The sequence below is a fragment of the Nicotiana tabacum genome, chromosome 3 (assembly GCF_000715075.1).
Source record: "Nicotiana tabacum cultivar K326 chromosome 3, ASM71507v2, whole genome shotgun sequence".
Lineage (NCBI taxonomy): Eukaryota > Viridiplantae > Streptophyta > Magnoliopsida > Solanales > Solanaceae > Nicotiana > Nicotiana tabacum.
Genome location: NC_134082.1, coordinates 200327500 through 200354186, shown reverse-complemented (window position 1 = coordinate 200354186; position 26687 = coordinate 200327500). Strand labels below are relative to the sequence as shown.

At 38.9% G+C, this 26687-nt stretch overlaps 3 protein-coding genes across 8 annotated transcripts; 2 read left to right on the top strand and 1 right to left on the bottom strand.

Annotated features, from left to right (window-relative positions):
- The first annotated feature begins 374 nt into the window (after nucleotides 1-374).
- Nucleotides 375-3120, top strand: LOC107812032 (lysM domain receptor-like kinase 4). Its single transcript, XM_016637054.2, has one exon. It carries the CDS (start codon nucleotides 1019-1021, stop codon nucleotides 2954-2956), a length of 1938 nt encoding a protein of 645 aa, XP_016492540.2. The 5' UTR covers nucleotides 375-1018; the 3' UTR covers nucleotides 2957-3120.
- Nucleotides 3121-3243: 123 nt separating this feature from the next.
- On the top strand, nucleotides 3244-7187 carry LOC107812030 (protein LYK5-like). The gene has a single exon (XM_016637047.2). The coding sequence runs from the start codon at nucleotides 4864-4866 to the stop codon at nucleotides 6712-6714; it is 1851 nt and encodes a 616-aa protein (XP_016492533.1). The 5' UTR covers nucleotides 3244-4863; the 3' UTR covers nucleotides 6715-7187.
- A 15-nt stretch (nucleotides 7188-7202) lies between these two features.
- LOC107812031 (protein DA1-related 1) lies at nucleotides 7203-12759 on the bottom strand. Of its 6 annotated transcripts, none has more exons than XM_016637051.2 (12): nucleotides 12433-12759; nucleotides 11185-11479; nucleotides 10895-10985; nucleotides 10298-10436; nucleotides 9694-9814; nucleotides 9502-9585; nucleotides 8790-8909; nucleotides 8384-8596; nucleotides 8230-8292; nucleotides 8026-8141; nucleotides 7838-7896; nucleotides 7203-7755 (listed from the first exon to the last, which is right to left on the bottom strand). In XM_016637051.2, exons 2-12 carry the CDS (start codon nucleotides 11374-11376, stop codon nucleotides 7415-7417), a joined length of 1539 nt encoding a protein of 512 aa, XP_016492537.1. In that variant the 5' UTR covers nucleotides 11377-11479; nucleotides 12433-12759; the 3' UTR covers nucleotides 7203-7414. The 6 variants fall into 6 exon arrangements, with proteins under 6 accessions (XP_016492537.1, XP_016492536.1, XP_016492535.1 ...); XM_016637050.2 differs by lacking the exon at nucleotides 12433-12759 and adding an exon at nucleotides 12030-12416; XM_016637049.2 differs by lacking the exon at nucleotides 12433-12759 and adding an exon at nucleotides 12214-12414.
- Between the last annotated feature and the right edge of the window lie 13928 nt (nucleotides 12760-26687).

Below are 26687 nucleotides of genomic sequence, written 5' to 3'. Positions count from 1 at the left end.
CAATTGATTAATAAAATTACTTTGTTCTTTTGTGATTGTTGTTAATTTTCGTGTGCCGAAAATTTATTGCAAACACTATTATTTTAAGAAAATAAAAACAAAAAAGAATCCCTCTTCCCCGCCCGTTTCTCAGCTTCTCCTGAATACTTCTTAAAAAAGTTGTCGAAAAAGTATTGAATCGGTCAACTTAGTATAAGCAGCACGATATTTCCAGGTAAGTGTTGCTTTTATGAATATCGGCTGTAGTATTTAATTTAGGTCTTTGGGGTCCTCCAATTAGATATTTGATGGTCCAGTCAATTTTGTTCAGCTGCTCCACACGCTTTCTCGCCTACAAAATTTCCTTAAGCAAAGAGTTAGGGCGGACCAATTACCTAGAACGCCTACATAAATTTTAGACGTAAGAAATGTAGCAAATTTAGTGACAGAAATTGTTGTTACCAACTATTTCTTTCAACTGTTGCCCAACTCTTCCATTTTTCATCTCTTATTATTTTTAAATTCTTTTTTACCTCCAATAAGTGAATTTTCATTTTATTTTGCAACTCAACTTGAATATCCATCTTTTTGGATAGCCAACTGAGATCACAAATGAAACTATAGTCCTTTTTTTTTTTTTTTAATTTATAAGAGGGTGTTTAATCATTCTATGGGAATGTCCAAATACAATGTCCAGTTGCTTGTAGTTAAATTCTACAGGGTAAAACAGAACAACTGCAATAACGATGGGTCTGGCAGTAGACACAATATTCAATGTCAACGGGTCAACCTACCAAATTATCGTGATTGATCAATTATTCCTGTTTGACTTTCATTACCTCAAACCTTCTATTCTTTCACTTATTCCTACACGTATTCTCGTTGAAATTTTCTTCTTCCAACTCAAACTCCAATACTTTGAAACTCAACATTATTATGCCGCGTTGATGTTTGATCATTTTCTCAAATTTCAAAACTTCTGCTATGCTTATACAAACAACAATCTCTTGAGCTCCTCTTTGTTTCTTCTGAGTTGAAAATGAATTATTCTCATCTCATCTGTGTTTTCACCATTATATTTGCTTCTTCCTCTGTTTCAATCCTTGCACAACAGCCTTACATTGGAAAGGGAACAAACGTCTGCAGCAGCCAAGATAACTCCAATTCTGCTTTTGGGTATTTCTGCAATGGCGTTAACCGCAGCTGCCAATCTTATTTGACATTTAGATCTCAAACCCCTTTTACTTCAGTGGCCTCAATCTCTTCTCTACTTGGTGCTGACCCTTTGGAGCTTTCTCAGCTCAATTCAGTTGCTCAAAATGCTACCTTTGACACAAACCAAATGGTTCTTGTTCCTGTCACCTGTTCTTGTGCAGGTCAGTATTACCAAACAAACACATCTTATGTCATAAAAAAAGATGATACTTTCTTAACAATTGCAAATAATACCCTACAAGGCTTGTCTACTTGCCATGCTATTAACGCTGAGAACAAAGAACAAGCTACTAATCTGATTCTTGGTTCAAGAATTAATGTTCCTCTTCGATGTGCTTGTCCAACAAAGAATCAAACTGATGATGGTACAAAATATCTGCTTAGTTACTTGGTTACTTCTGGAGAATTTGTTTCCCTCATTAGTGGCAAATTTGGGGCAGACACTAGAGCAACACTTGCTGCTAATGGACTATCAGAAAATGATGCTACTATTTTTCCTTTCACTACTCTATTAGTTCCTCTTTTGAACCCACCTTTGAGTTCCCAAGTTGTAGGAAATTCTCCACCGCCGCCTCCTCCGTCAGCACCAACATCACCTGCTGTTCCTGTATCAAATAATGGCTCAAAAAAGACTTGGATATATGTTGTGGTTGGTGTTGTTGGAGGAGTTGTCGCTTTGTCTCTTTTGGGGGTGGTTATTTTCTTCTTGTTCTTTAGGAAAAGGCAAAAGAAAGCTGATCCACAGTTTGTTTCTGAAAGTTTTGAAGCAGTTGAGAAACCATTGAATAAGAAAGTTGAAGATGAGTCTGAGGAGTTCTTGGAAAGTTTATCCAGTATAGCTCAATCTGTCAAGATTTACAAATTTGAAGAGATCAAAACAGCCACAGAAAACTTCAGTCCTACATGTTTGATTAAAGGATCTGTTTATCGGGGCACGATCAATGGTGATTTTGCTGCTATAAAGAAAATGAGTGGTGATGTATCCAAGGAAATTAATTTGTTAAGCAAAATCAATCATTTTAATCTTATTAGCCTCTCAGGAATTTGTTTTCAAGATGGCCACTGGTATCTTGTTTATGAATATGCTGTCAATGGACCATTAAGTGATTGGATATGCCACCAGAATAGTGATCAGAAGTCTCTTAATTGGACACAAAGAGTACAGATTTCTCTTGATGTGGCCACAGGGCTTAACTATTTGCATAGCTACACATCCCCTCCTCATGTTCACAAGGATCTAAACGGTAGTAATATTTTTCTGGATGGCGATTTAAGAGCCAAGATTGCTAACTTTGGTCTAGCAAGGTCAGCGGATGGAGAAGAAGGTGAGTTTGCCTTGACAAGGCACATAGTTGGGACCCAAGGTTACATGGCTCCTGAGTATTTGGAGAATGGTCTAGTCTCCCCGAAGCTGGATGTTTATGCATTTGGAGTTCTGTTGCTGGAAATTCTCACTGGAAACGAAGTTTCTGTTCTATATGAAGGCTCGAATACTTACTTGGCTGAGGTGTTGATCCCTGTGCTTCATGATGAAAATGCAAAGGAGAATTTGAGCAATTTCATTGATCCTTCTCTGCAAGGGAAGTACCCTGCGGAACTTGCCATTGCCATAGTCAGATTGATCGATAACTGCATAAAGAAAGATCCTTCTCATCGCGATGGTATGGATGAGATTGTCCAATCTCTTTCAAGAATTATGACAGCCACACACTCTTGGGAAATGTCATATAGCATTTCAGTATCACCTCAAACATTGCCCTAGATCAATGAATGTAAGGTTTTCATATTTCCTTTTCTTTTTGGGTTTTTCTCCTCTCACGTGTAGCACGATTTGCTATGTGCATAATGTTATTACCTTATTAATGAATTTTGAAGAGCTATTGCTCCAATTACCCTACATAAATATCAGTTTAACATTTCAATCAAGCCACCTTGTGTTCTCTTGTTATGTTCTTTCTTGCTCTGTGTAATGCATGTAGTCCTCCTCATGTTCCAGATATATTCCAGGGGGTAAACCAGTCCTGGATTTAACCTAATAAAATAGAGCGACATCAAACATAATAAATGTCTTGCTAACCGGTAAACCCCTAAAACAAAATACAGGAAACAGGACTAAACTTACCTTAAAACATGGATGAAGACAGCAACTTGCTGGCATTACCTTGTAGTGGCACTATATCATTGACCATGTCCTTTGTTTTTTCATCTCATATTCTTGTTAGCTATACAACTTGTGGACGCAATAGAGCAACCTTTTATCAAGCCATTGTGTGTTGTGTAACCTGGGTATAAGCTATGTTGAAGCTGTAGTTTCAGCTACACTTAAAACATACATCAAGTATAAAGAAAAGATCTAATTGATTGAAGGAATATACCTGTTTGTATGTTCCCACTGATGCCACAACATTCGACTAATCCAGCCGTCTGAAAACCAATAATTAATTAGATCATCTTTGATTTGTAGAATTCGCAGATCAAGAACCATAAAGTATACGAAGGTTTTCGCATTGATGATGGCATAGTTACGGGGTCAGCCTCTGGAAAAAATGGAAACATTGACTATTAGCTTTCAAATCCAATGATTAAATGCATATCTAGGAGCAATATGTGAAGGCAAGGCCGGCCGGCTAGTTGTTTAAATTAAATTAATTTAATTTAACTTTTAAAAAAGGCCAGCAGCCTAGTGGTTATTTTTATTATTATTGGAAAGCAAGTACCCTTAGGAATTTAACTAAAACGATTAATGCATATCCAAGCCTCTTGTAACCCAATGGGTTTGTTATTGGTATATTTAAGTTGTGATCATTTTCAACTGAAATCAGCTTAAATGGAGCGATTCAGATAGTCAGGAGTTATATAGTTGATCCCAATTTGGCTGAAAGGCATAATTTTGTGACTGAGACGAGCATAAATAGAGCAATATGGACAGTAAGGAGTCAAATAGCCAACCCCAATTTGCTTGGGATTGAGTCGTGGTTGGTATTGTTTATATTAAGTTGTGATGATTTTGGACTGCAACGATTTAAATGAAGTGATATGAACAACAATGTGAGAAATAGCCGAACCCAACTTGCTTGCGACGAAGCACACTAGTTGTTTTGTTTATATTAAGTTGTGACAAGTTTGTTTATATTAAGTTGTGATAAGTTACCGACTTCTATCTTAGTTGGTTTAGTAAAACAATATCATTTGGCATATAAAGATTTCAATTTTCAGGATAAATTGTCTATTCCTGGATTTGTTGCAGATGATGCCTTTAATAAGCAGCTGCATCTTAGTTTCTTGCAAGACTGTACAAAGCACCAGACCCGCTCATCAAAGCTAGGTCAACAGCTGATGATGCAATACAAATTTTTCTTAGACAATATTGCAATTAGACCATAAATCACCATTTTGAAACTTCCCTCATATACTAGTAATTGTTTAATACTACTTTTTAAATGTGGAAGGCTGCAATGGTTGTTAGATGAAAAGGTCGTTTAACTAGAAAATTACTCCAGATCATAAGTGGTCTACATCAATGTGGTAGCATCAATTTGTCAATGACATATGATGTTTGACTTTACACAGAAGACCATTTTATGTTTTCACTTGACTTATAGAGCCCATAAGAGCATGCACCTCAGCTTTCTGTGGTGCCACTGAATCACTCTGAACCAATAGAATACCATGGGAAATTTTCTGCTTATTCTTTTCTTGAGTTTCACACTTCTATCTTCAAAGGTCTGTGCCCAGCAAAATTATTCAGGTAATTCTGTCATGAGTTGTAAAGGAACCAATGAAACAGGAACTTCTTCCTCCTTCCTCTATTCTTGCAATGGTGAAAAGCTCACCTGTCGAGCATTTCTGATTTTTAGATCACTCCCTCCTTATAACTCAGTATCTTCCATTTCAAATCTCCTAACTTCGGACCCTGATGAGATTGTCCACATCAACAACATCTCAAGGTCTGAAATCTTGGATCAGAACAAAGAACTTATAGTTCCAGTAAATTGTTCATGTTCAGGTCAGTACTATCAGGCTGTCACCTCTTATGTTATACCAAGCAAATACGACACCTATTTTACAATCGCAAACAACACATATCAGGGGTTGTCTACTTGCAATGCTCTTGTACATGAAAATGTATACAATCCAATGGATTTGCTTCCTGGTTTAAATTTGCGAGTACCGCTCAGATGTGCCTGTCCTACAAAGGATCAGACTAGAAATGGTGTAAAATATCTGCTAACTCATTTGGTTACTTGGGGAGACAATGTTTCTACCATTAGCGCGCAGTTCAGTATCAGTAGTCAAAGTACAGCATATGCAAATGGATTTTCTGAAAATTCAGTTCTTTATCCTTTCACAACTATATTGATTCCTCTGCCAAAAGAACCTTCAAGCTCCCAAACAAGGACTATTAATAGAGCAAGGACTGCAATCAATTACCCTTCTAAGCACAAAATATCGTACAAAAGTCTTTTTATTGGGGTAGGAGCTGGTGTTTCCCTTGCAGTCCTTTGTTTTATATTGTTCATTGTCTTAAAGCATAAAAAGGAAAACAAAAGAAGTGAAGTAGTACTTGGTAAAGGAAGAGAAGGGAAACAGAAATGGAATTTACAAGAACATGTCCTGGAAAGGATAGTTGGTGTCGATCAGATAATAAAAGTCTATGACTTTGAAGAACTGGTGGCTGCAACAGAAAACTTCAGCCCTCGAAAAAGACTTGGTAATTATGTTTATAAAGGGTTCGTTCGAGGAAAGTTGTCAGCCATTAAGGAGATGAGAACAGACATATCGAAGGAGGTTAAGTTCTTTTCAAAGATCAACCATTTCAATTTAATTACCCTCACTGGTGTCTGTAAGCATAATCAATTATCTTATCTTGTTTTTGAGTTCATGGAAAATGGATCCTTAAAAGACTGGCTTCACAAGGATGATAATCCAGAGGCTGAGAGCTGGAACTTCAGAATTCGTATTGCCTTAGATATCGCTGATGGTCTAGATTACATTCATAACTTCACAGCTCCAGCTTATGTGCACAATAACATTACTAGTAGCAGTATCTTACTTAACAGAGATCTAAGGGCCAAGATTGCTGATTTCAGCCTGGCGAGATCAGCTGACAATGAAAAGTCAAGTTCATCTATGAAATGCGTCAAGGGGAGAAATGGCTACTTGGCACCTGAGTACCTCGAAGCTGTTCAGGTTACTCCAAAAATAGATATCTATGCATTTGGAGTCATTCTGTTGGAGATAATTACAGGAAAAGGGGCTGTTTTCGAGCAGGATGGAAAAGAAGTATTGTTATCGGAGACAGTGCTTGGAATTATGGATGAAGAATCTAACATTCAAGAATTTGCAGATTCCAGGCTACAAGTTAAGCACCCTCTTGGTTTCATAATTCAACAGACTAATCTTGTGCTTCGATTGGTGAAACTATGTGCAGCATGCTTGAAGACAGAACCTGAAGAAAGACCAACTGCTGCAGAAATAATATCTACCTTAATGAAAATCCAGTCAGATGTACAAAACTAGAGAACTTGGGAACAGAATGAATAAGTGCTCATATGTTATATTCAGACAGGTCTCAGTAGTGAATGTTTCTTAAATGTAAAGTTATGACTTAAGCTGTGGCCTCTGTAATGTTCATTTAATCACCTCTTTCTCTCATTTTTCTTTGTTTGGAATGATTGAAGTTTGTTGTGTGTGTGTGTGTTTGGGGTTTTGGGGGAAGGGGGGGGGGGGGAGGGGAGTCTGAGGGATAAACACAAATTGCTGGTCAGTGGGCGCTGAATCTAAAACATCACTTCTTGATAGATGCGACTCTACAGGATGTACAATGGCAACTGTTAAGAAGAATACAGGGAATAACTAGACGCGAGGACTCCAATTTACAACATATTATGGAGAAAATGCTGAGTTTTGCTGCTTATATGGAGTCAATAGGTATTGAACAGCCAATCTCCCTCTTCTGCAACGTAGAAAAAAAATGAAGCGCCCTTTGGAGACTGGAAAAAAGATAATTCAGCGTTACTATGTTTAGGTTTCCTTTATATGAACAAGTATACAACTTAAAAGTATCGGAGATACATTATGTGTGCATCTTATAGATGCATTTACTCTTTACCTTTTCATTATTGGACTATTATTATGATGATTATCATCTCTGTGTGGTATTTGGTCCTATAAAACAAGAATCGAGTTGAAGTGGAAACACTCAGAGTGACTGAATAATTTAACAAGGGAAGGTTCCTGTAAGCTTGATATGATCAAGTGTTGTCTTCAGGCCATACTTGAGCACTGCCTTATTACCTTCTCTGAATCCATCCCCATAAGCTGCTGATGTGTCTGATTCAATCTGGTGCTTGAAAAAATCACCCAATTTCTTCTCAAACTCAGAACGTTTCCCTTTCTTTGATGAAGTAGTAGATGGTGATGAAGAGGATGATGAGGACGCCGAGGAAGATGCAGAAGTACTATTACTACCAGAACCAGCTATAATTTCAGACTCCAACCACATGTGAGCTAATACTTGGCAGATACCTTCTTCAACTTCTGGACTTAAACTCGGATAACCTACAATCATTTAAATGGAAAAGCTACCTTCAGAACGAGAAAAGGACATAATATACAAGTAGTTATGGAATGAAAGATCCACCTTTAAGCCTCAGCCATGCATGCATCATTTCATGAGCCAGAATTGAACCAGTCAATAACCTGGACAATCGTCAAGTATAAGTAAATTTGTTGTGGGACATAGTTAAGTAACATTTTCTTTTTGGTATCATGAGGAACAATTTTTTAGACTATCATATTAAACATGGACAGAAGAGTGGCATTTATTACCTAGGGAGACCATACAAGATTAAAATAGCTGTCACTTCACATCGTCGAATTAACCTGTAAGGCTCAGTAAACATATCTAAAATCCGATAACTACCAATCCGTGGCCGCCTTGAAATCTGAAATGTTTGTTGTGATAAAGACAGATTTCAATTTGAACACAATTATGGCCATTAAGGAAAGTGCAGAAGAAGGGAAGATTCATACAGTGCTAATGGTCTGTTCTTCAGACAGGCAGAGTCCTCGAGTCTCAGGCATGTGATGATGACCCTATCAAGATGAACAAACAAAAGCTAGAAGTTGAGTAACAGCTTTCTCAACCTCTGAACGTATAGTGTTTTAAGAAATGGATAAGTCTCACATTTTTTTCTCCTTCCATCGCTTCATTTAAGGCTTGTCTTTCCACTAGAAGCAAAGGAATTTGCTGCTCTACTTTCATATTTAAACCTTCGTAAAATTCTTGTATCTCAAGATAAAGTGGTTGGCATTCATGAGTATCCATTATTGCAGAGTCCAAGCACTCCAGACACAGCTTCCTACCATCATCATTTATCAAATATCTGGCATCTACGGGCTACAAAATTTAGAAAGCCTAATATTATTCAACAGGCACAAGAAAAAGAATGTCGCAAATAGTGACATATAATTCAGGTTTAATAATATCCCTATTCGTTCTGCTAATGTTTATGGCAGATACGAACTTTACATCCTTAAAAACCATGTCAAAACCCAAATGAAAATGTAGCAGTAGTATACTAGCAACTAACCTCCATTCTCTCACAACTGCAACAACGAGGTGTCCCATCAGTTTCATGTGATGGGCAATACTTCTGAAGCCAGAAAGGATGAGCCCTATATTCAATTAGACCAGCCGGATTTGTTGGAATCTAAAAAAAATAGAGAAAATATGGTTAGTCATAGTTTACCAGACAATGAAGCTGTTTAATACAGTAAAGGTCACTGTGCAATACCACAATAATAAAATGTCAATCTCAGCAAAAAAATCGAATGAATTCCACAAAACCTCTTAAGGCATCTCCCTGAGGATTGCTCGAGTCAAGCGGAAATTAAATTAAGGGCTCAATTTTGCTCATATCCATATATAATAATAGGAGTTCTAGTTGCTTTGCCTTCTATTTTGTTCTTTTTTTTTTCCTGATCTTTTCCCTCTAGTAGAATCAGTAGACTGTGTGAATGCGACAACGAAATGAAATTGCATTTGCTTGGCTAAAGTGGAGAAGTTGCAACAGCCTAAAATATGGAGCAGAAACATTTCATATGCTCGCTAAGTATTTCGATGGCAAATAAAACATACAACAAGATCAAATAATAGACAGAAAAAGCTTCTTGAGGAAGGCCGCTCTTATATCTGATCTAAAGTAGTAAATATGGAGATTGGAACTAGGAAGAATGTGATGCTGGTTAGAAGATCCAAAAGAACAATGAAAAGCACAAATTTGGATATGAATGAACACTTACGAAGTTCTTGCAAACATCACATTTTGGGTGATGCTGTTCTTTGTAGCATGATTTATGGTACGGACGGTTATCTGACATCGAAAACTGAAAAAAGAAGAAGATAAAGTTGCTTTTATATTCAACAATTCAAGGTAGTAATAATTGAAAGAACCATGGGATAAAACTTCAACAAGTATTTGAGTATATTTAGACCTCATAGTCAGAAATCGGTTGATTGCAACCATGGCAACGGAAACATTCTGGATGCCAAACAGCTCCCATGCAACTTAAATATCTTCCATGACCAATTTCAGCATTACAACCGGCACATACCCTACACTCAGACAAAATGGTACATAAGGTAGTCTGTACACAAATCTGAAAGAAAATAAAGTTTGAAATGACAAAGACGCTCTGAGAAGTCTTATATTGCCAAGAAATATAGATGAGTCCAGGGCATATGCAGATTTATCTGCAAAGATACAACTCTAAGGGCTTGCTGGAGCTCTTTCTCTGTTGAAATGCAAGAGAAAATGAACGAAGCTGTTCAGAGTACAAGAAATTAACCATCTAGTTTTCGGTATGATTTGAGACATCAATCTTTTGAATTTGTGAAAATAAATTTACATACATATTTAGAGGCAATTCCAAGTAAATAAACAACAGTGAATAGCATACATATACATATCAGACCACCGCTCTTCTTTAACATACGACTGCCTCTTCCATTCTTCTTTAAGTGTTTAAAGCATCAATCTCAGCCATGATGCCAGAGAAAGATTGAAGCAGAAGGATGAGTTTATAGAAGAGGTGTTACCTATATCCATGTGGATACGAGTGTGAGACTGGTGGAAAGAAACTTCCATAATCATATCGAGGTGGAGACGACTCCACATTCAAACTTTCCTGAAGAGCCTTGGCAAGCGCCTCGTCTTCCTCCAAGTTGGGTTCACTCTCTATTAAGTAGTGATACAAGATTAAGATATACATGATTAGCAATTAACCACCAATATACTAGAACTGGATAAGAAATTATAGGTTTGCCTAGATACTATATAACCCCTAAAAACACAATTCAAGTAAAAGAACAACAGTAAATAAGTTCTATTATGTCTGACCACTGAAAAACAAATTTAATTTTCAGATTGCTTGCGCATTTATAACCACACAGATTCTCCAAAGAAAGTTTAGGATAAAATTTGCAGGACCACCTCAATAGGGTGAGCATTTTTCACACTTTTTAGATCTACTATGCAGTTCGATAATGAAGTCAACGAGAAATTATCGAGTGGAAACAAGAAGACAGCTTCTTTGTTGTTTACATTATCGTTATTCACCAGATGATGTAGACAATCAGAAGTTCAATCTTTATACATGGGTGACATCCATATCGAATCCTAGTCATGCTACTTACCGATTACTTTTTTCCCTTTCTGATCCTCTTCAGCTAGAGAAAGTGCAATGGCACGATCAATTTCTTCATTATCGAAATCTGACAATGCATCCTACACTCAGTCCGTATTATCATATTCAGTTAGCAAGGGAAAGCCTTATTTAAGAGTTAGAACTTTCAGAGCATTTTCTCAGCAACACAGCTTGGGAAAATGCTCAGTTTCTCCTGCACCAAGAAGCTATAATAAACAGAACAACTTGAAAGAGATGGAGAAAAAAAGTTAAGCAAATTAGCAATCGAACACTAATTACCACTGAGGCAGTTGGTCCCTCCCAAATTGTATTGTCCTCATACCCTCCCTGATATTGCCCTCCTTCGTGCCCCGAATGATATTGTCCTAGGTCGTAGCCCCCATGATATTGCCCACTCTCATACCCCCCATGATATTGCCCACCAGAGATCCTGTGAGTGGAACCTCCAAATATCTTTTCTAGCCAGCCCATAACACAATTGCCGTCACTACTGCACAACAATAACTACGGATCAATCGCAAGCAAGTTGGCGTCAGCTATATGAATCAGTCACTGGTATGTTGGCATTAAAAACCTGCAAAGCCAAATAAGGATATCGATTAGTTAACAATAGAATTGTTTGTGGACTGGATCATCCATATCTGCCAGTAATCTCAAACTGATCCTATAAGCAACAAAACTAATATGAGCTTTGCAGAGATGGAACTGCACATACAAATAGCAAATTATCTACAAAGAATGAATGAAGAATATCATTAACAGAGGAAATGGAGCCTCTAAATAAAGCAAATCCATCATGACCACGAACACAAGCCAATAATCAGCTGATGAAAAAGGATGATCTTTTCAAAACTTGCAATAAAATGATCAGCATAATATGCTGCTATATATCAATCAATCAATCAAACCCAGTGAAATCCCAGTGTGTACGAGAAACTCATGGAGTAATAAATAAGGTGAACACTCATCACTGAACAACGACCCCCCACCAACCGTCAAAAAACAACCGACTATTGATTTGAGGTCTAATATGAATTACTATGATAAGTTAAAAGAAACAGAAAATTCATACAACAAACTGTTCAAAGGAACAGAGAAGAGTCGTTATGTTTTTGGAATCTCACTTCTAAAAAGTTAAAAGAATCAGCACAATTTTGAAGGAATCTGATGAATAAGGAGCAGACAAAACATCAAATTCAGTTTAAAGGTAGGTCATGCCCCTGAATTGGAGATGACACGAGAGATACACATATCCCCCACCACCATCATTCTACACAAGAATATAAGAAAAAAACTTGGGAAAATTACAATAAGAATAAAAGTGAAAGATCATATCACAGCAGTGGGCAGTGGGGAATTCTTCTTGGCAGGTTCAGAGGAACATTCTAGTGGAAGTGTGAAAAAAAGACTTTAAAAAAAAGGAGAAACCAAATAAAGGACTTGAATTCCACGCAAAAATGGACCCAGAAAAAAAATAAAGAAGTTCAAAACTTTTCCAAATCCAAAGTACAGTAATTACATCAATACCTTCCTCAAAAATTGATTCAAGGGGGTATGAAAAAAAATCCGATTTTTCAAAACTGAAAAGTTTTGTGCTTTTCTTGGAGGTGGGACCTTTGGTCCATTATAATTTGATCATCAGTCCACAATATGTCAAAAACCCATAATTCATGTGTGTTATTGAGAATGCGTCAGCAGAAAAAGAGAAGAAGATTTTTGGGTCATATTCCATACTGTTGATTCTTTTGGCTTTTTGCTCCAAGTGGGTACTGTGCAGTGGACTTGATTAAGTCTTGCATTTGCTTTGCTTTTTTGGTGTAAGATGAAATGAAGGAGAATTTTCTTGTTTAATCAAAAGTGAAGATTTTGAGTGGTGTGGCAGGTGAAAAGTACAAATCAAAGCTCAGAAAATTGACAAGTGGCCAAATGAAGATCGCATCTCAAAGTGGCTGCTATCTAACTTTGCTTAACGTTCTGACACCAAGTGCCTGTCTACTACTGTCTATATTGTCCTATAAAATCAACTTTGCTTTTCTAACTTATAACTCTGGAAAAGGCACTTCACCCGCTCTGTTCTGACTTCAAGACATCCAGTGCCTGACTGGTACTTCTCCACGACGCACGTAATATTAAGTTACTAACCGAACCAAGTTTTATGTGCTTTTTTTTTGGTTAGTTGTGAGAACTACTCCATTTTCTTTTATAAATAATAATAATATAATGTCTAGATTAGTTTGTGTGCACCTTAGCTCTCTGCTAGTATATTGACTAGCAAAATTTAGACATATGAAAAAGCTTACGTACTTATTTGAACCTATCACTCATAATTTTCACCCGTTTTATTTCATGTCCACTTCTCTTTGTACTTTTAGTTTTTAGTTACGTTTTATATTGGTTTTAATCATCGAAAAATAAAATTATCTATTTAGAGAAATATATTACTCCTTCTATTTCAATTTAGATAACATATTTTACTTATTAGTCCGTTTAAAAAAGAATGACATATTTTTTACAATTGGAAATAATTCAACTTTAAACTCTTCATTTTACGCATTTACCATTAATGACAAGCTTTTATAACCATACAAATGTCATGACCCCACAAAGCTTTTACCCTTAAGCTTTTAAGACCACAAGTTAAAAGTCTTATTTTTTCCTTAAACTTCGTACCGAGTCAAACTACCTCATCTAAATTGAAACGTATTTGACCCAAAAGATATTGAAACCTTTTCGATTAAATCAATTAAAGAAGATGAAGAGGTAAATCTCAGCTAAGTATAGTAAACTCTAGAATGAAAGATATAAGGGATGGATAAGGTGGATAGTATTTCTTGGTCTCATGAAACCAAATGATTAAGCCAAAAAAATTTGACAACCTTGAATGTAGAAAGATATTACAATGGGTGTTCTTAGCCAAAAGTTCGTATCCTTTACAAGGGTTTTTTACTCACTATATATAAGGGACAATCCCCTCCTGAACCTTAAAAGACATATCATAGAGAATATTCGAAAGTATATTCCTACTGTCTCCTGTTGGGTCTGTATTACTGCAAAAGTCATGCGTCCTTTAACTGTTGTTGATCGTCGTCGCCTTCAACGGCCACAGGACGTCGTGTCGTGAAGATCTCGTCTCTTGTCGTATTCGTCAGTAGTCGTAGTCGTCCAAATTTGGACCTATACAGTTGCTTGTCGAGGTTGCGACTTGGTGCGTCCTCGATAAGTGGACATCGCCCACACCTATGGAGAAATTTGGTTTTGAGAATCGTCATGGTTTGGCTAACAACGGATGGTTAGCGTGCCCAACGATACCCTGGGTGGTGTGTCTTATCGGGAAATGACATCACTCCCACGTGCGTCATCGTTATGCGTGTTTTAGAGACAGAGGCTGACGGTTTGTTGCTTCGATTTCGGTGCCATTTTGCAGCCTTCCGCTTCGATTCTGGCACCACCCAATCCTATAAATAGGTGGGGGGTTATTTTTTCAAAAACTCTTGGTCATTTCGTCTCTGGTTATCCTTTCTCATCCCTCCTGTGTTTTCTCCAACAATTTCTTTGCTTCCTCTCTTCCATTCTCCGTTCTTAGCTTTTTCTATCATATTAACACATCTTCCTGTAACGACCAGGTCAGTCGTTCTGAGAGTTATAGGCCTGTTTCCCCCATTTCTATTTCTTTATGTGTTGTTCAGTTGTGTTGAGTTGTATCGAGTTGGTAGGTTTGGGTTCGGAGTAGTTTTGGAGTGAAATGATCACTTAGTCTCTTAGTTAGAAAGATAAGTTAGAAAAGTCAACCGGAAGTTGACTTATGAATAATCGAATTCAGATTTGGATTTTTATGATTCGATTAGCTTCATTGGGTGATTTTAGACTTAGAAGTGTGTTCGGAATGTAATTTGAAGGTTAGTGGTAGAATTAGGTTTGAATTGGTGAAAGTTGGAAGTTTAGAAATTCTTAGGCTTGAATTCGAGGTTGATTTGGTGTTTTGGTGTTGTTTTGGAGGTTCGACTAAGTTCGGGTAGTGATATATGACTTGTTAAAATTATTGGTTGAGATTCCGAGGACCTCGAGTGAGTTTTGGATAGGTTTGGGTTGTGTTGCGCTCGTTTTTCTTATGTTTAACGCTGTTTCTTCAAGCGTAAATGATATCATATTGAATAAATGAGCTCCGATTTCATTTTTGATTGTAGCATTAGATCCGTATCATAATTACGGACCTGTAGTAAAAAAGAATCGTCGAATTTGGACATCGTATGAGGATTTTATGATCATTTTGCTAAGAATTAGGTTGCGAGATTTTTCAGATTAATTACGAAATTGCCACTAGTAGGGTATTTAAAAATCTATACTATTTGCAAATATTAAAACCTACATATCTCATTCATTATAAGGTCAAATTGAGTGATTCAAAAGCCTAACTTGACTAGAATTTCACAAGGAATCCATTGGAGGCATAAAATACGAGTTTCATAATTTTTTGGCATGAGAAACGAGGTAGAATAACTGACAGAAAAATATATAAAATTGGGGTTTGTTCATTTGGTCATATTTTGAGTTGGGGATGTCGGATTTAGGCAATATTGGAGGCAATTTTCACCATATGGATTGGGGTAAGTGTTCTCTACTCGGTTTTGATTATATTTCATGAATCCATCATCATTTTTTGGATTTGATTGATGATTTCAAAGTGAAATTGAGGGAGTTAGGGTTTGAGTTTTGGAGAGTTTTAAGTGAGGATTTGAGGGACCAAACGGAGTCCGATTTTGATAAATTTTATATGGTTAGACTCGGGAGAGAATGAGGTTTATGATTCTGCCATTTTTGATTGATTCTGAGATGTGGGCCCGGGGGCTAGATTTTGGCCGATTTCAGATTTTTGGCATATTTTGTAGTTTTTATTGTGGAATTCGATTCTTTAGAACATGGTGATGGTATTAATCTGATTATGGTTAGATTTGAAGCTTTTGGAGACCGAGTCCAGAGACGAGGGCATCCCGAAGTAGGATTTTATGCGGTTGATGTAAGTAACAGTTTTAACTCAGGCTTTGAGGGTATAAACCCGGAGAATTTGATATCCTGCGATTATTTGGAGGTGATACCCACGCTAGGTGACGGGCGTGTGGGTGTATATCTCTAGGGATTGAGACTTGGTCTATCCCGTGAGGCTGCGAGCCTAATAGCTATTATCCGTGGTTATGTATTTACTTGTTGTTGAACTTGTTTGCCTTCATGTTAGAGATCATGCTAAGGCTTTATTCATTCTCACATTATTTGTACTCAGTCATAGAAATTATTGTACATGTGTACCTCAGTCTCTATTATTTGCTAATATGTTGTGATACTTGATGTGGGTTGTGTTCCCTTATTTGTTGATGATGGTGAGGCTAGTGAAGTACATGATTGAGTGAGACCAATGTCCTGATTGTGAGGATAATAATACCATAGCGTGTGAGTTGTCCGCGTAGCACGTGAGTTGACTGTGCGGGTCCAGGTATTGATACCATAGCGCGTGAGTTGTCCGCGTAGCACGTGAGTTGACCGTGCGGATTCATATATTGATATAATGGCCTAGTTGTGAGGATATTAATACTATAGCACGTGAGTAATCCACGTAGCACATGAGTTGACCGTGCGGGTTCAGGTATTTATGTCATAGCGCGTGAGTTGTCCGCGTAGCACCTGAGTTGACCGTGCGGATCCAGGTATTGATATGATGGTACGTGAGTTGTCCGTGCTTAGCGCTTGGGCTTTGGGAGCCCCTCCGGAGTCTATACACACCCCTAGTGAGCGCAGAGTGTTGAGTGTATTGAGTGTTGAGTGTTGAGTGTATTGAGTGTTGAGTGCTGAGTGTGAGTGCTGAGTGATGGAGTGACATTGTTGTGAAGTTACATTTACTTTTGTTGTTGTTGCATTTATCTGTTAAATTTCTTTGTGGCATTTACTGAGTTATGAAATTTACCTATTTATTCGTGTTATTTTTAAATTGTGAAAATAAATAATTGGACTATTTTGTATAGCTCATCACTACTGCTTAGTTCCTTCGTTATTTCTGTTACTACTGAGGTACCGCTCTTGCCAGTCGTCTCATGAGTTACCGCTCCGTTTTTCCCCATTCTACTTCTTTATTCTTTGTTTATCCATGTTATGTGGTATCGGGTTGGTCGGATCGAATCCGGAATGATTTTGGTAAGGTTTGAGACACTTAGTCTCTAAAAGTAGCTTTAGAGTTAGAAAGGTCAACCGAGAGTTGACTTATTGGTAAACGACCTCGGAATATGGATTTTATGGCTCAGACAGATTTGTTAGGTGATTTTGGACTTAAGAGTGTATCCAGAATATTTTTGTGATGTCCGGTGTAGAATTAGGCTTGAATTGGTGAAAGTTAGTTTTTGGCAATTTCTGATCGGTAGTGGAAAATAGGCTATCGGGGTCGGAATGGAATTCCGACAGTTGGAACATGTTTGTAATGTCATTTTGGATATGTCTTCAAAATTTTAGGTCAATCAGAGTTGTTTTGGATAGTTTTGGCGTCGTTGGTGGAATTTAGGAATTTCAAAGTTCATAGGCTTGAATTTGATGTGATTTTGGTGTTTTGATGTTGTTTTTGGTGTTTCGAAGGCTCGACTAAGTTTGAATGGTGTTATGGGATGTGTTGGTATATTTGTTGAGATTTCCGAAGGCCTCGGGTGGATCTCAAAAGTTTAACGGATCAATTTAGACTAGAAGAAAAGCTGCTGCATTTTTCACAGCAGCATGAACAGCAACTCGGATGAATAGTAAAACACTTGAGCAGTATTTAAATAAACCCTCCACGACCATTAAATCCTTTTACACCATTGAATGGGAAAAGAGCTTTGAGGTAATTTTGAAGAGAGAAAATCATTGTTGTTCATTGAGGTAAGGATTTTGGACCCTAAAACTCGATTCTTTTGTATTAAGGAACAAAATATCAGTGTTTAATTCATGAAGATCAGTAGAAAAATGTGGAGTTAGGGCTTGAGATTATGAGACCTTCTAGGGATGATTTGAGGGGTTAAACGAACTCCGTTTTCCAGTTCTTTATATGTACGGACTCGTGAGATGATGAAGAATATTATGGTATAAAGTTTATCCAGTTCTGGGATGAAACCCGGGGGTCGGGTTTTGACTGATTTCGGATTTTGTGCTTAAAATCAATATTTTTCAATTGGAATTCATTCGTTTAGCATAATTTGATGATAAAAATCTGAACTTGGTAGATTTGGGGCACTCGGAAGTTGGTTCGAGAGGCAAGGGTGTTGCAGAGTAGCTTTTCGGGCTAGTTCGAGGTGAGAAGTGATTTTAAATACTGTTCTGAGGGTATGAAACCCAGGATTATACAACGTTCGGCTGTGTTGAGATGACGCACACGCTAGATGACGAGCGTGGGGTCGTGCACCTTTGGGGATTATGACTTAGTCCATCCCGAATGACTATTCTCCTGTATATTTGGTAGCTAATTGTTCGATATTATTATACTTTGGCTAAATGTCATATTTGGGCTTCGTGCCAACTGTTTGAACCCTTAGGGGATCGTTAATGATATTTTCCTCACTGTTTGATTTCATACTTGTGCTCAGTCATGCCAGATCTTTCAATGTTTTCAAAACTCAGCTATGTTAATCTGTTTTAGAAACCTTAAATGATGTTTTAAAGATATTTTGATCTGAGCTGCATATTTTTACTATTGCCCGAAGGACTTATGGGATTCTGATTGAGTAAGGCCGAGAGTCTGTATTGTGAAGATACTTTTGGGTCAGGCTGCACACCGCAGCAGTGATACACCAATTATGATAATGATGTTGATGGCCTGAGATTGTACGCCACGAGGTGGCTTTATATTGATATGAGGTCGAGATCCTGTTTATGATGCCACGCGATGGCTTGATATTGCGCTTGGGCCATAACGGGCCCCTCAAGGAGTCTACACACCCCCAGTGAGCGCGGGTACCCATTGTTCCGTGAGATATAGCCCGAGGGGCTGGTATTGTTCTGTGATATTGCCCAAGGGGATGATTTGATGTTATTGTGCCCGAGGGGCAGTTCTTATGTGTTTACCATTCCTAGTTGTTTTTCCTATCTATTGTTGACTGCTTAAAAAGGTGTTTTTATAAGATTTCATTATTAAATTGTGTTACTGATTTTGTTATGCCTCTGATAGCTAAATGTTGTGTTTAACGTGATTTTATATCATTCAGTCTTCATTTATTCTTATTACTCACTGAGTTGGAAGTACTCACTTTACTCCCTGTACCTCTGTGTGCAGATTCGGGCGCTATAGGTCCTGCTACTGAGGGTTGACAGTTCCAATAGATATTCGAAGGTTTACTAGGTAGCTGCTTGGTGATTCGCAGCCCAGTGCAACCTCCCTCTATCTTATTTCTTTTCTAATTTAGTTATTTAGTAGTGAAGTAGACTTTCAGACTGATAGTATTGTTTTAGATGCTAATGACTGGTGACACCTTGATATCGGGCTGTGTTGGCTTTTATTTTCACAAATTATACTGTTAAATGGTTATTTTGGGATTTTATTTTTGATTAAAGGTGTAGTAGTTATTATTTTAATTGCTTAAAGTGAATTGGAAGTGAGTCGGCTGGCCTTGTCTTCACGAGAGGCGTCATCACGACCGGGTTGGGTTTAGTGTCGTGACAAGTTGGTATCAGAGCCTAGGTTACATAGGTCTCATGAGTCATGAGCAGGTTTAGTAGAGTCTCGCGGATCGGTACAAAGACTTTTGTATTTATCCTCGAGAGGCTGCGAAACCTTTAGGAAAAATTTCATATTCTTGAATTTCTTGTCGTGCGAATTTGTTGATCCGAGAACTAAACTTCTGTTATCTATTCTCTCACAGATGGTGAGGACACGCGGTACTGTTCAGGATGGACGACCACCAGTACCACCAGCTGGAGCCACTAGAGGTCGAATATGCGGTCGAGGCCGTAGTAGGGGCAGAGGTGCAGCCCACATAGCAGCTGGGGCAGCACTTGCAGATCCACCAGCCGCCCCAGTTCAGGATTAGGTCCCGGCTATGGACGCTCCAGTAGCACCCCCTCAGGCACCAACTGTGCCCATTGTTATTCCGGGTCTTTTGGAGACTTTAGCCCAGATATTGACCGTATGTACGATGCTTGCTCAGGCGATCGTGATTTCTACTGCCGCAGCCATTTCTCAGGCAGGGGGAGGCTCTCAGACTCCCGATGCCCACACACCCGATCTGGTGGTTCAGGGAGTGCAGACACCGGAGCACATCCAGCCCAACCGGTTGTAGATGCTCAGGATTATGTAATTCCTACTAGCCAGAGGACGAGCACCGCAGGTTGGAGAGGTTTGGTAGACTTCAGCCTCCGACCTTCAGTGGTGCAGAGGGCGAGGATGCCCAAGGTTTCTTAGATAAGTGTCAGAGGATGATTCGTACAGCAGGTATTCTGGAGACCAACGGGGTCGCTTTCACTACTTATCAGTTTTCTGGAGCTACCTTTACTTGGTGGGAGGCATTTGAGAGGCGTAAGCCTGTTGGTGCAACACCTCTTACCTGACAGCAGTTCTCCGTTCTCTTTCTGGAGAAGCATGTGCCGCAGTCTCGCAGGGAGTAGCTGTGTAGGGAGTTTGAGTGGTTGCGTCAGGGAGAGATGACTGTGACGTAGTACGAGATAAGATTTTCTAAATTAGCTTGTCATGCGATTTAGTTGGTCGCGACAGATAGAGAGAGGATTAAGAGGTTTGTTGATGGCCTCACTTATCAGCTTCACATTCTTATGACTAGGGAGAGGGTGGCTGGTGCTATGTTCGAGGAGGTTGTGGATATTGCCCATGAGAATGAGTCTTTTTGTTGTCAGGAGCGAGAGGAGAGGGAGGCCAAGAGGCCTCGAGGATCTGGTAGTTATAGTGGTGCTCCATCGAGAGGTCAGTTCCAGCACGGCAGAGGCCGTCCATTCAGGCAGGCTCAGCCAGCTTGCCCAGGTTATCATGGGGCGTTGTCGGGTCATAGTTATCACAGTTCTAAGCAAGTCCAGTTATCACTTAGTGCCCTTCCAGCTAATAGTTCGTCCCGTGCTCCATCGGTTCAGGGCTCCTCTATGCTAGGTATATCTGCTAGTCACTCCGGTGTGAGGGGTTCCCTTAAATCCCCTTCTCCAGCACTTGGGAGTTGTTATGAGTGCAAAGAGATGGGTCATATGTGGAGGCAGTGCCCTCGTCATCTCACGAATTCATCTCAGTAGAGGGGTCAGTTATCGGCTTCAGCGCCAGTTGCTTCATCACCACCCACCCAGCCAGCTAGGGGTGGAGGTCAGTTAGCTAGGGGTCGCCCTAGAGGGGGAGGCCGATAAGGTGGCGGTCAGGCCCGTTTCTATGCACTTCCAGCTAGAGCCGATGCTATTGCTTCCGATGCTATCATTACAGGTATTGTTTCAGTCTACCATAGAGATGCCTCTGTATTATTTGATCCTGTTTCCACCTTTTCTTATGTGTCATCATACTTTGCTCATTATTTGGGTACAACCAGTGAGTCTCTGGTTTCTCATGTTCATGTATCTACCTCGGTGGGTGATAACTAGGAATTATGATGCATTTTACACTCCTTCATGCTCAAGTTTTGATTAGAAATGTGTACAAAATAATCCCAAAAGCTCACAAGTTGTGCTTGATTGTAGGTTTGATCAACAAGGTGAAAGAAGTCAAAGATCAGCTTAAAAAGGAGTGAAACTTGCACAATTACCAAGACAAGACAAAGCTCAGTCAAACAGGGCTAGTGCAGCTGCCCACCATTCTGTGCAGTCCGCACAAGTGACGTTCAGAGAGGGTGTTATTTAGGCCAAAAGGCAATGCGACCGCAAGGGGTTTTGTGTGTTCCGCATTGGGATCATTGCGGCCGCACTCGATTTAGTGCGTTCTGCGGAGCCAAGGTTCAGAGAGGTGGTGTTTTGGAGGTTGAAGATCAATGCGGTCTGCGGTCCTTTTTGTGCGGACCGCAGTGGAAACCACCGCGGCCGCACTCGATTTCGTGTGGTCCACATTGCCCAAGTTCAGAGAGCTGAGTATTTAAGTTCAGAGCCTTAGTGTGGCCGCACTCATTTTTTGTGCGGTCCGCACTAGCCCCGTAGGGGTATTTTTGTCCAGTATTTTTGTTTTGGCAATTCGCTAGGCAATCGCCTAGGGCTAGTTTTTATTAATAAAAGAAAAGAAAAATACAACAATTAGGAAGTGTACAAATAAGAGGGACAATAGCATCGGTTTTGTTACCCATATGCCTTGGCTATATAATCACTCCTCTACGCCTCACATTGCCTTATGATGGCAGCCTCATGTAGAGGATTCATGGGGTAGCTGCCGGCAAAGTCTCACGAGGGCATATAATCTCATAGCCGTGTGGATAATTTCCAAAGGCATAGGACCAAGGTAACACAAACTGGGCTAAACCTTACCTTACTATTCCTATTGAGGCTTTAAATAACCTCACCTACTAACATGCATGTAAAAAATAAGAACTGGAAAGTACCAAATATTCAATGATCACCACAGAGTTTATAACATACTCTGTGATGATATTACAAATGAGAATACTAATATAATGGTAGAATAAAATGATGAAGGAATTTAAATGTTGTCCCTTCTTCTCCGAACTTGTAATTTCTTCAATTTGTAACTTTTTTTCATCACAATCCCAATTCTTCAAAATGTATTCAAAATTCATGATTTCTTTTTTGAACGATTGGACTTTGTAGATGTAGTTGGGGCGGCCTTCTTTTGTTTGGCAACTCTCATTGGAGGTCGCCTAACATTTAAAAAATCACTAACCTTTTCGTCCCAACTATTTTTTCTTGTATGAGTTTTCTTACCTTTGCCGCTATGCATTGGTGATAGATCCCCTTTTCTTGCTGCCTCTGCTCTATACTGTTGTAACATTGCTTCTTCCTCTCCGTCTTCATACAAGTCTCTCCCCAGGTGCACTTGTTGTGGAACATTTTGGTCGATAACAATTGTCTCCAATGCAGATTGACCTTGTGTATTAGTCACCATTGTCTTGCTTTGATGATGTTCTATTTTTTGCAATTTGTTCCTGCTCTTACTCAACATTCCAGTGCTAGAAACATTAGGATTTACAGGATTAGAACTCACCATTGCATCCAAGAATCTTCTTTCCTCCTCTGAGATATCTGGGATGGTTGTAACAGTTTGGTTCTTTCCATAATTTGTTGTTGTGACTTCTCGATCACCTAGATGAGTAGCAGCTGGAATAACCTGCCTTGTAGGTGTTATTGCATGAAGACTTGTTGTCACAATTTGGATCTGCCCAGATTTTGATGTTGTTGTTTTTGTTCGCTCACCAGTAGAAGTAACATTTGAAGTGTTGGGATTAACTTGCTGCTGCTGCACAGTAGATGTAGGTGTTCCAACTACTATGTTTTGAATAGCTGGAGATGAAGGATTTCTTGGAATGAAAGCAGGAGCATTGGAGTTCAAATTGCTCATTGGACTTGCTGCTGGCACTCGTTCAGATTTTATCATCTCTAAGGAATCAATCTCCTCACCTGTACTATCATGATTAGCCTCACGATCAGCTTCTTCTGATGAATAACCAGCAAAACCATCTCCCCAATCCTCTTCATCATCATCATCCCGTTGATCTAGCCAAAATTTGGACTTGATAGCCATCAACCTCAAATTTCCTTGTGTAACATCATTGTTATTCCCCATTGATAACATAAGTTGCCCAGTTTCACCTTCAACCTCTCCAGAAGATTCCATTGACTGCGAAGGAACCTCAAAAACAGATTTGTTTAAGGTGACCAAAGGATGTTTGGCCATGAGATTGTTCATCATCATTTCTTTTTGAACATCTTTAATGAGTTGTTCAACATGTGGATTGGAAAAGTGCAATGTAGGTGCATTGGATTTGTGTGCCTCTGTATTTTGCACATCAACTAGAACAATGTCCTTCAAAGTAATGAGTCGTTCACCTGTGTTCTTGGATTTTTGCTGTTGTGTGTTACTGTCTCGAGCTTGTGGCTGCCCATATTTTGTAGTTGTGTTGATCATCGTAGCTGCATGGGCATTCTCTACCATTTTATCTAGCTCTGTATTGGACATGTGCATTGTTGTTGTAGGATCATCAGGTACTTGACTTTGCTCACCAAACTGATTTTTATCTGTTGCAGTCCCAAGTCGCATAGCTAAGTCCTTTACATTTTTCTCCTGAATTACACTGCATGTAACTCTTGTTTTTCCACCAACTGATTGTGTCTCATCCTCCCTATGTTGCTCCTTATTTTTAGCCTCATTCACATCATGCTCACCCTCATTAACCAATGCATCAAAAGAGTTCAAGACTCCAATAATTGTTGATGGATGAATCTGATTTTGAATAACTGGAGTTTGCTTCTTTATAGGTGATTTACTCACCACTGTCCAATTACTGCTCTTTGTATCAGATTTGTGTGGTGAAGTAGCAACATCATCTGCCTTCAAATGCCCAGATGTTTCAAACTTTGGATCAACAGTGAATTACAAAACGCCAGCTGATTTTGCCATAAACTCCAGCTGAGATGTCGTAGCATTTGTCCATTCCAAAGCCTCAACACTTGCATGCTCATATCTTTATCCATTTAAAGTAGCAGCTTTGTCACCTACTACTTTACAAAATTGCTCAGTTGAAACTATCCCCACTTCTTGTTGTATCAAATTGTTGACATCATTTGCATTCACCATAGCATTGTAGTGTAAAGTTGACTCCACAACCTATGTACCTCTTGCTACAACAGGAGAAAAATCATCTGTAATCTTGGTTGTAGCTCGATTGGTAGGAACTTTAGCATGCTTCTTGGAATTAGAAGCTCGATTTACTACTGTCCAGACTGCTCCCATCGAATGTTGCACAGTTTGAGCACTAGTTTTTACAACATCACCATTAATCAATGTAACTACTGATTTTTCAACTGCATTAACTCGATCACAATTTTTATTCAATGCAACTGTACCATCCAAATTCGAAACAAAAGAAGCTTGTTCTGGCAGTTTCTGTATAATAATTTGCTCATGTCCTTTAAATAATTGATTCCCAACTTCAGCATATTTTTGCCCAGTATGTGGACCCTCATGAACACCAATTGGACCGCGATCAAAATCAGGACCTGTAGCTGCAATCTCTTCACACTCCAATGCATCAATAGCTCCTGCGACTGTCGCTATATCACTGACAATCCCTCGATTTTTCGACACCCTATTTCTTGCTTCATCAGCCATAGCTTGAAACATCCTGGCTAAGGCACGATCAACAGGGACAGTAGCCAAATTCTTTGAGGTCCCTCGCTTGTTGGAATCATCGTGGATATTAGAATAAGCTAAAACTGCTTTTGATCCATCTGTTCTTGGTGCCTCAATTATACCATGCATTTGTCTCTTTTCATTGAGCATCTGTCTCAAATTTTTAGCCTAGTATAAATAGATTTTTTTCCCATTTTTAGGTCATCAGATAGTTTTTGTACTGAGATGCGCTCGTGACTTCATATCTTCGACCTATTTTGAGTAATTTTAGCGTGATTTCAACATTGAATCTTCAAGTTTATTTTAGCAATTAATTATTATGAGTTTTTCTTCATCTATTTCCTTATTTTCTTATCTAATTATGAGTAGATAGACCCATAAGCTGGGGTTGTGGCTCAACCCTAGTGTGGGTAATTGATGGGTCTTTTGTTTTGATGCTTGATTGTCTATGGGTGTTTGATATTTGGGCTAATTTAGGGTTTTAATTGTGAATTAGTGGTTGTATACACTAGTTTATGCCTAGTAGACTTTGATTCTTCTTGAGAAAGAGAACCTAAGTCCATGAAATTAGTCAAACAAGGAATTGGGGCATATTCAAGAGATTGATAGCCCCAATTAAAGGGTTAAACCTATAGATAGTAATACCCGACTTGAACTTTGATTGCTTGTCCAAATTTGCATACCCAATTGGTCTTGAGAAAGTCAATTTGGGCAAAATCACTTGAACTACCGAGAGGTATAGAGTGAGTAGAATCGTGCAATGGTTATATCATACTCCCCAAATGTGACAATCTAGCTTTAGACTCAAGAATCCGTCAATTGACCACCTAGGCGAAGGCCTCTACCCTAGTGACTTTTAATCATTTGAACAACTTGCAATAGTTTAACCTTAGCTTATTTTAGTTTAATTGAGAATTGTAGTTTTTTAAAATTATAATCATAATCAAAAACCAAAAATGTGTAGAAGTGCAATTTAGAGCAAATACGCAACTGCTTTAGATAGACACCCGACTCCAATATCTAGCTCCTGTGGAAATCGATCCCGGCCTTAATCAGATAAAAGCTGTTTCGACCTCTCTCGCTACTCCATAGTAGTGCATGGTTGACCTCGATCAACTTTTTAGAGCCGTTTCTAGGGCTACCTCCACCTTATCCTCAAAATCTCGCGAAGTAGAAAAATGAGAATCAGTTTAAAAAGTTTATTGACATGATGAAGAGCTTATCCATTAATGTGCCTTTGGTGGAGGCTCTTGAACAAATGCCGGGCTATGCTAAATTCATGAAGGACTTGGTGACAAAGAAGTGGTCTATGGATTGTGAAACTATAAAGATGACTCACCAAGTTAGTGTAATAGTGCATTCAATGGCCTCGAAGATTGAAGATCCCGGTGCTTTCACCATTCCTTGCACCATTGGGAGTGCGGACTTTACCAAGGCTTTATGTGATTTGGGGGATAGTATCAATTTGATGCCCTACTCAGTTTTCAAAACTTTAGGTATTGGGAAC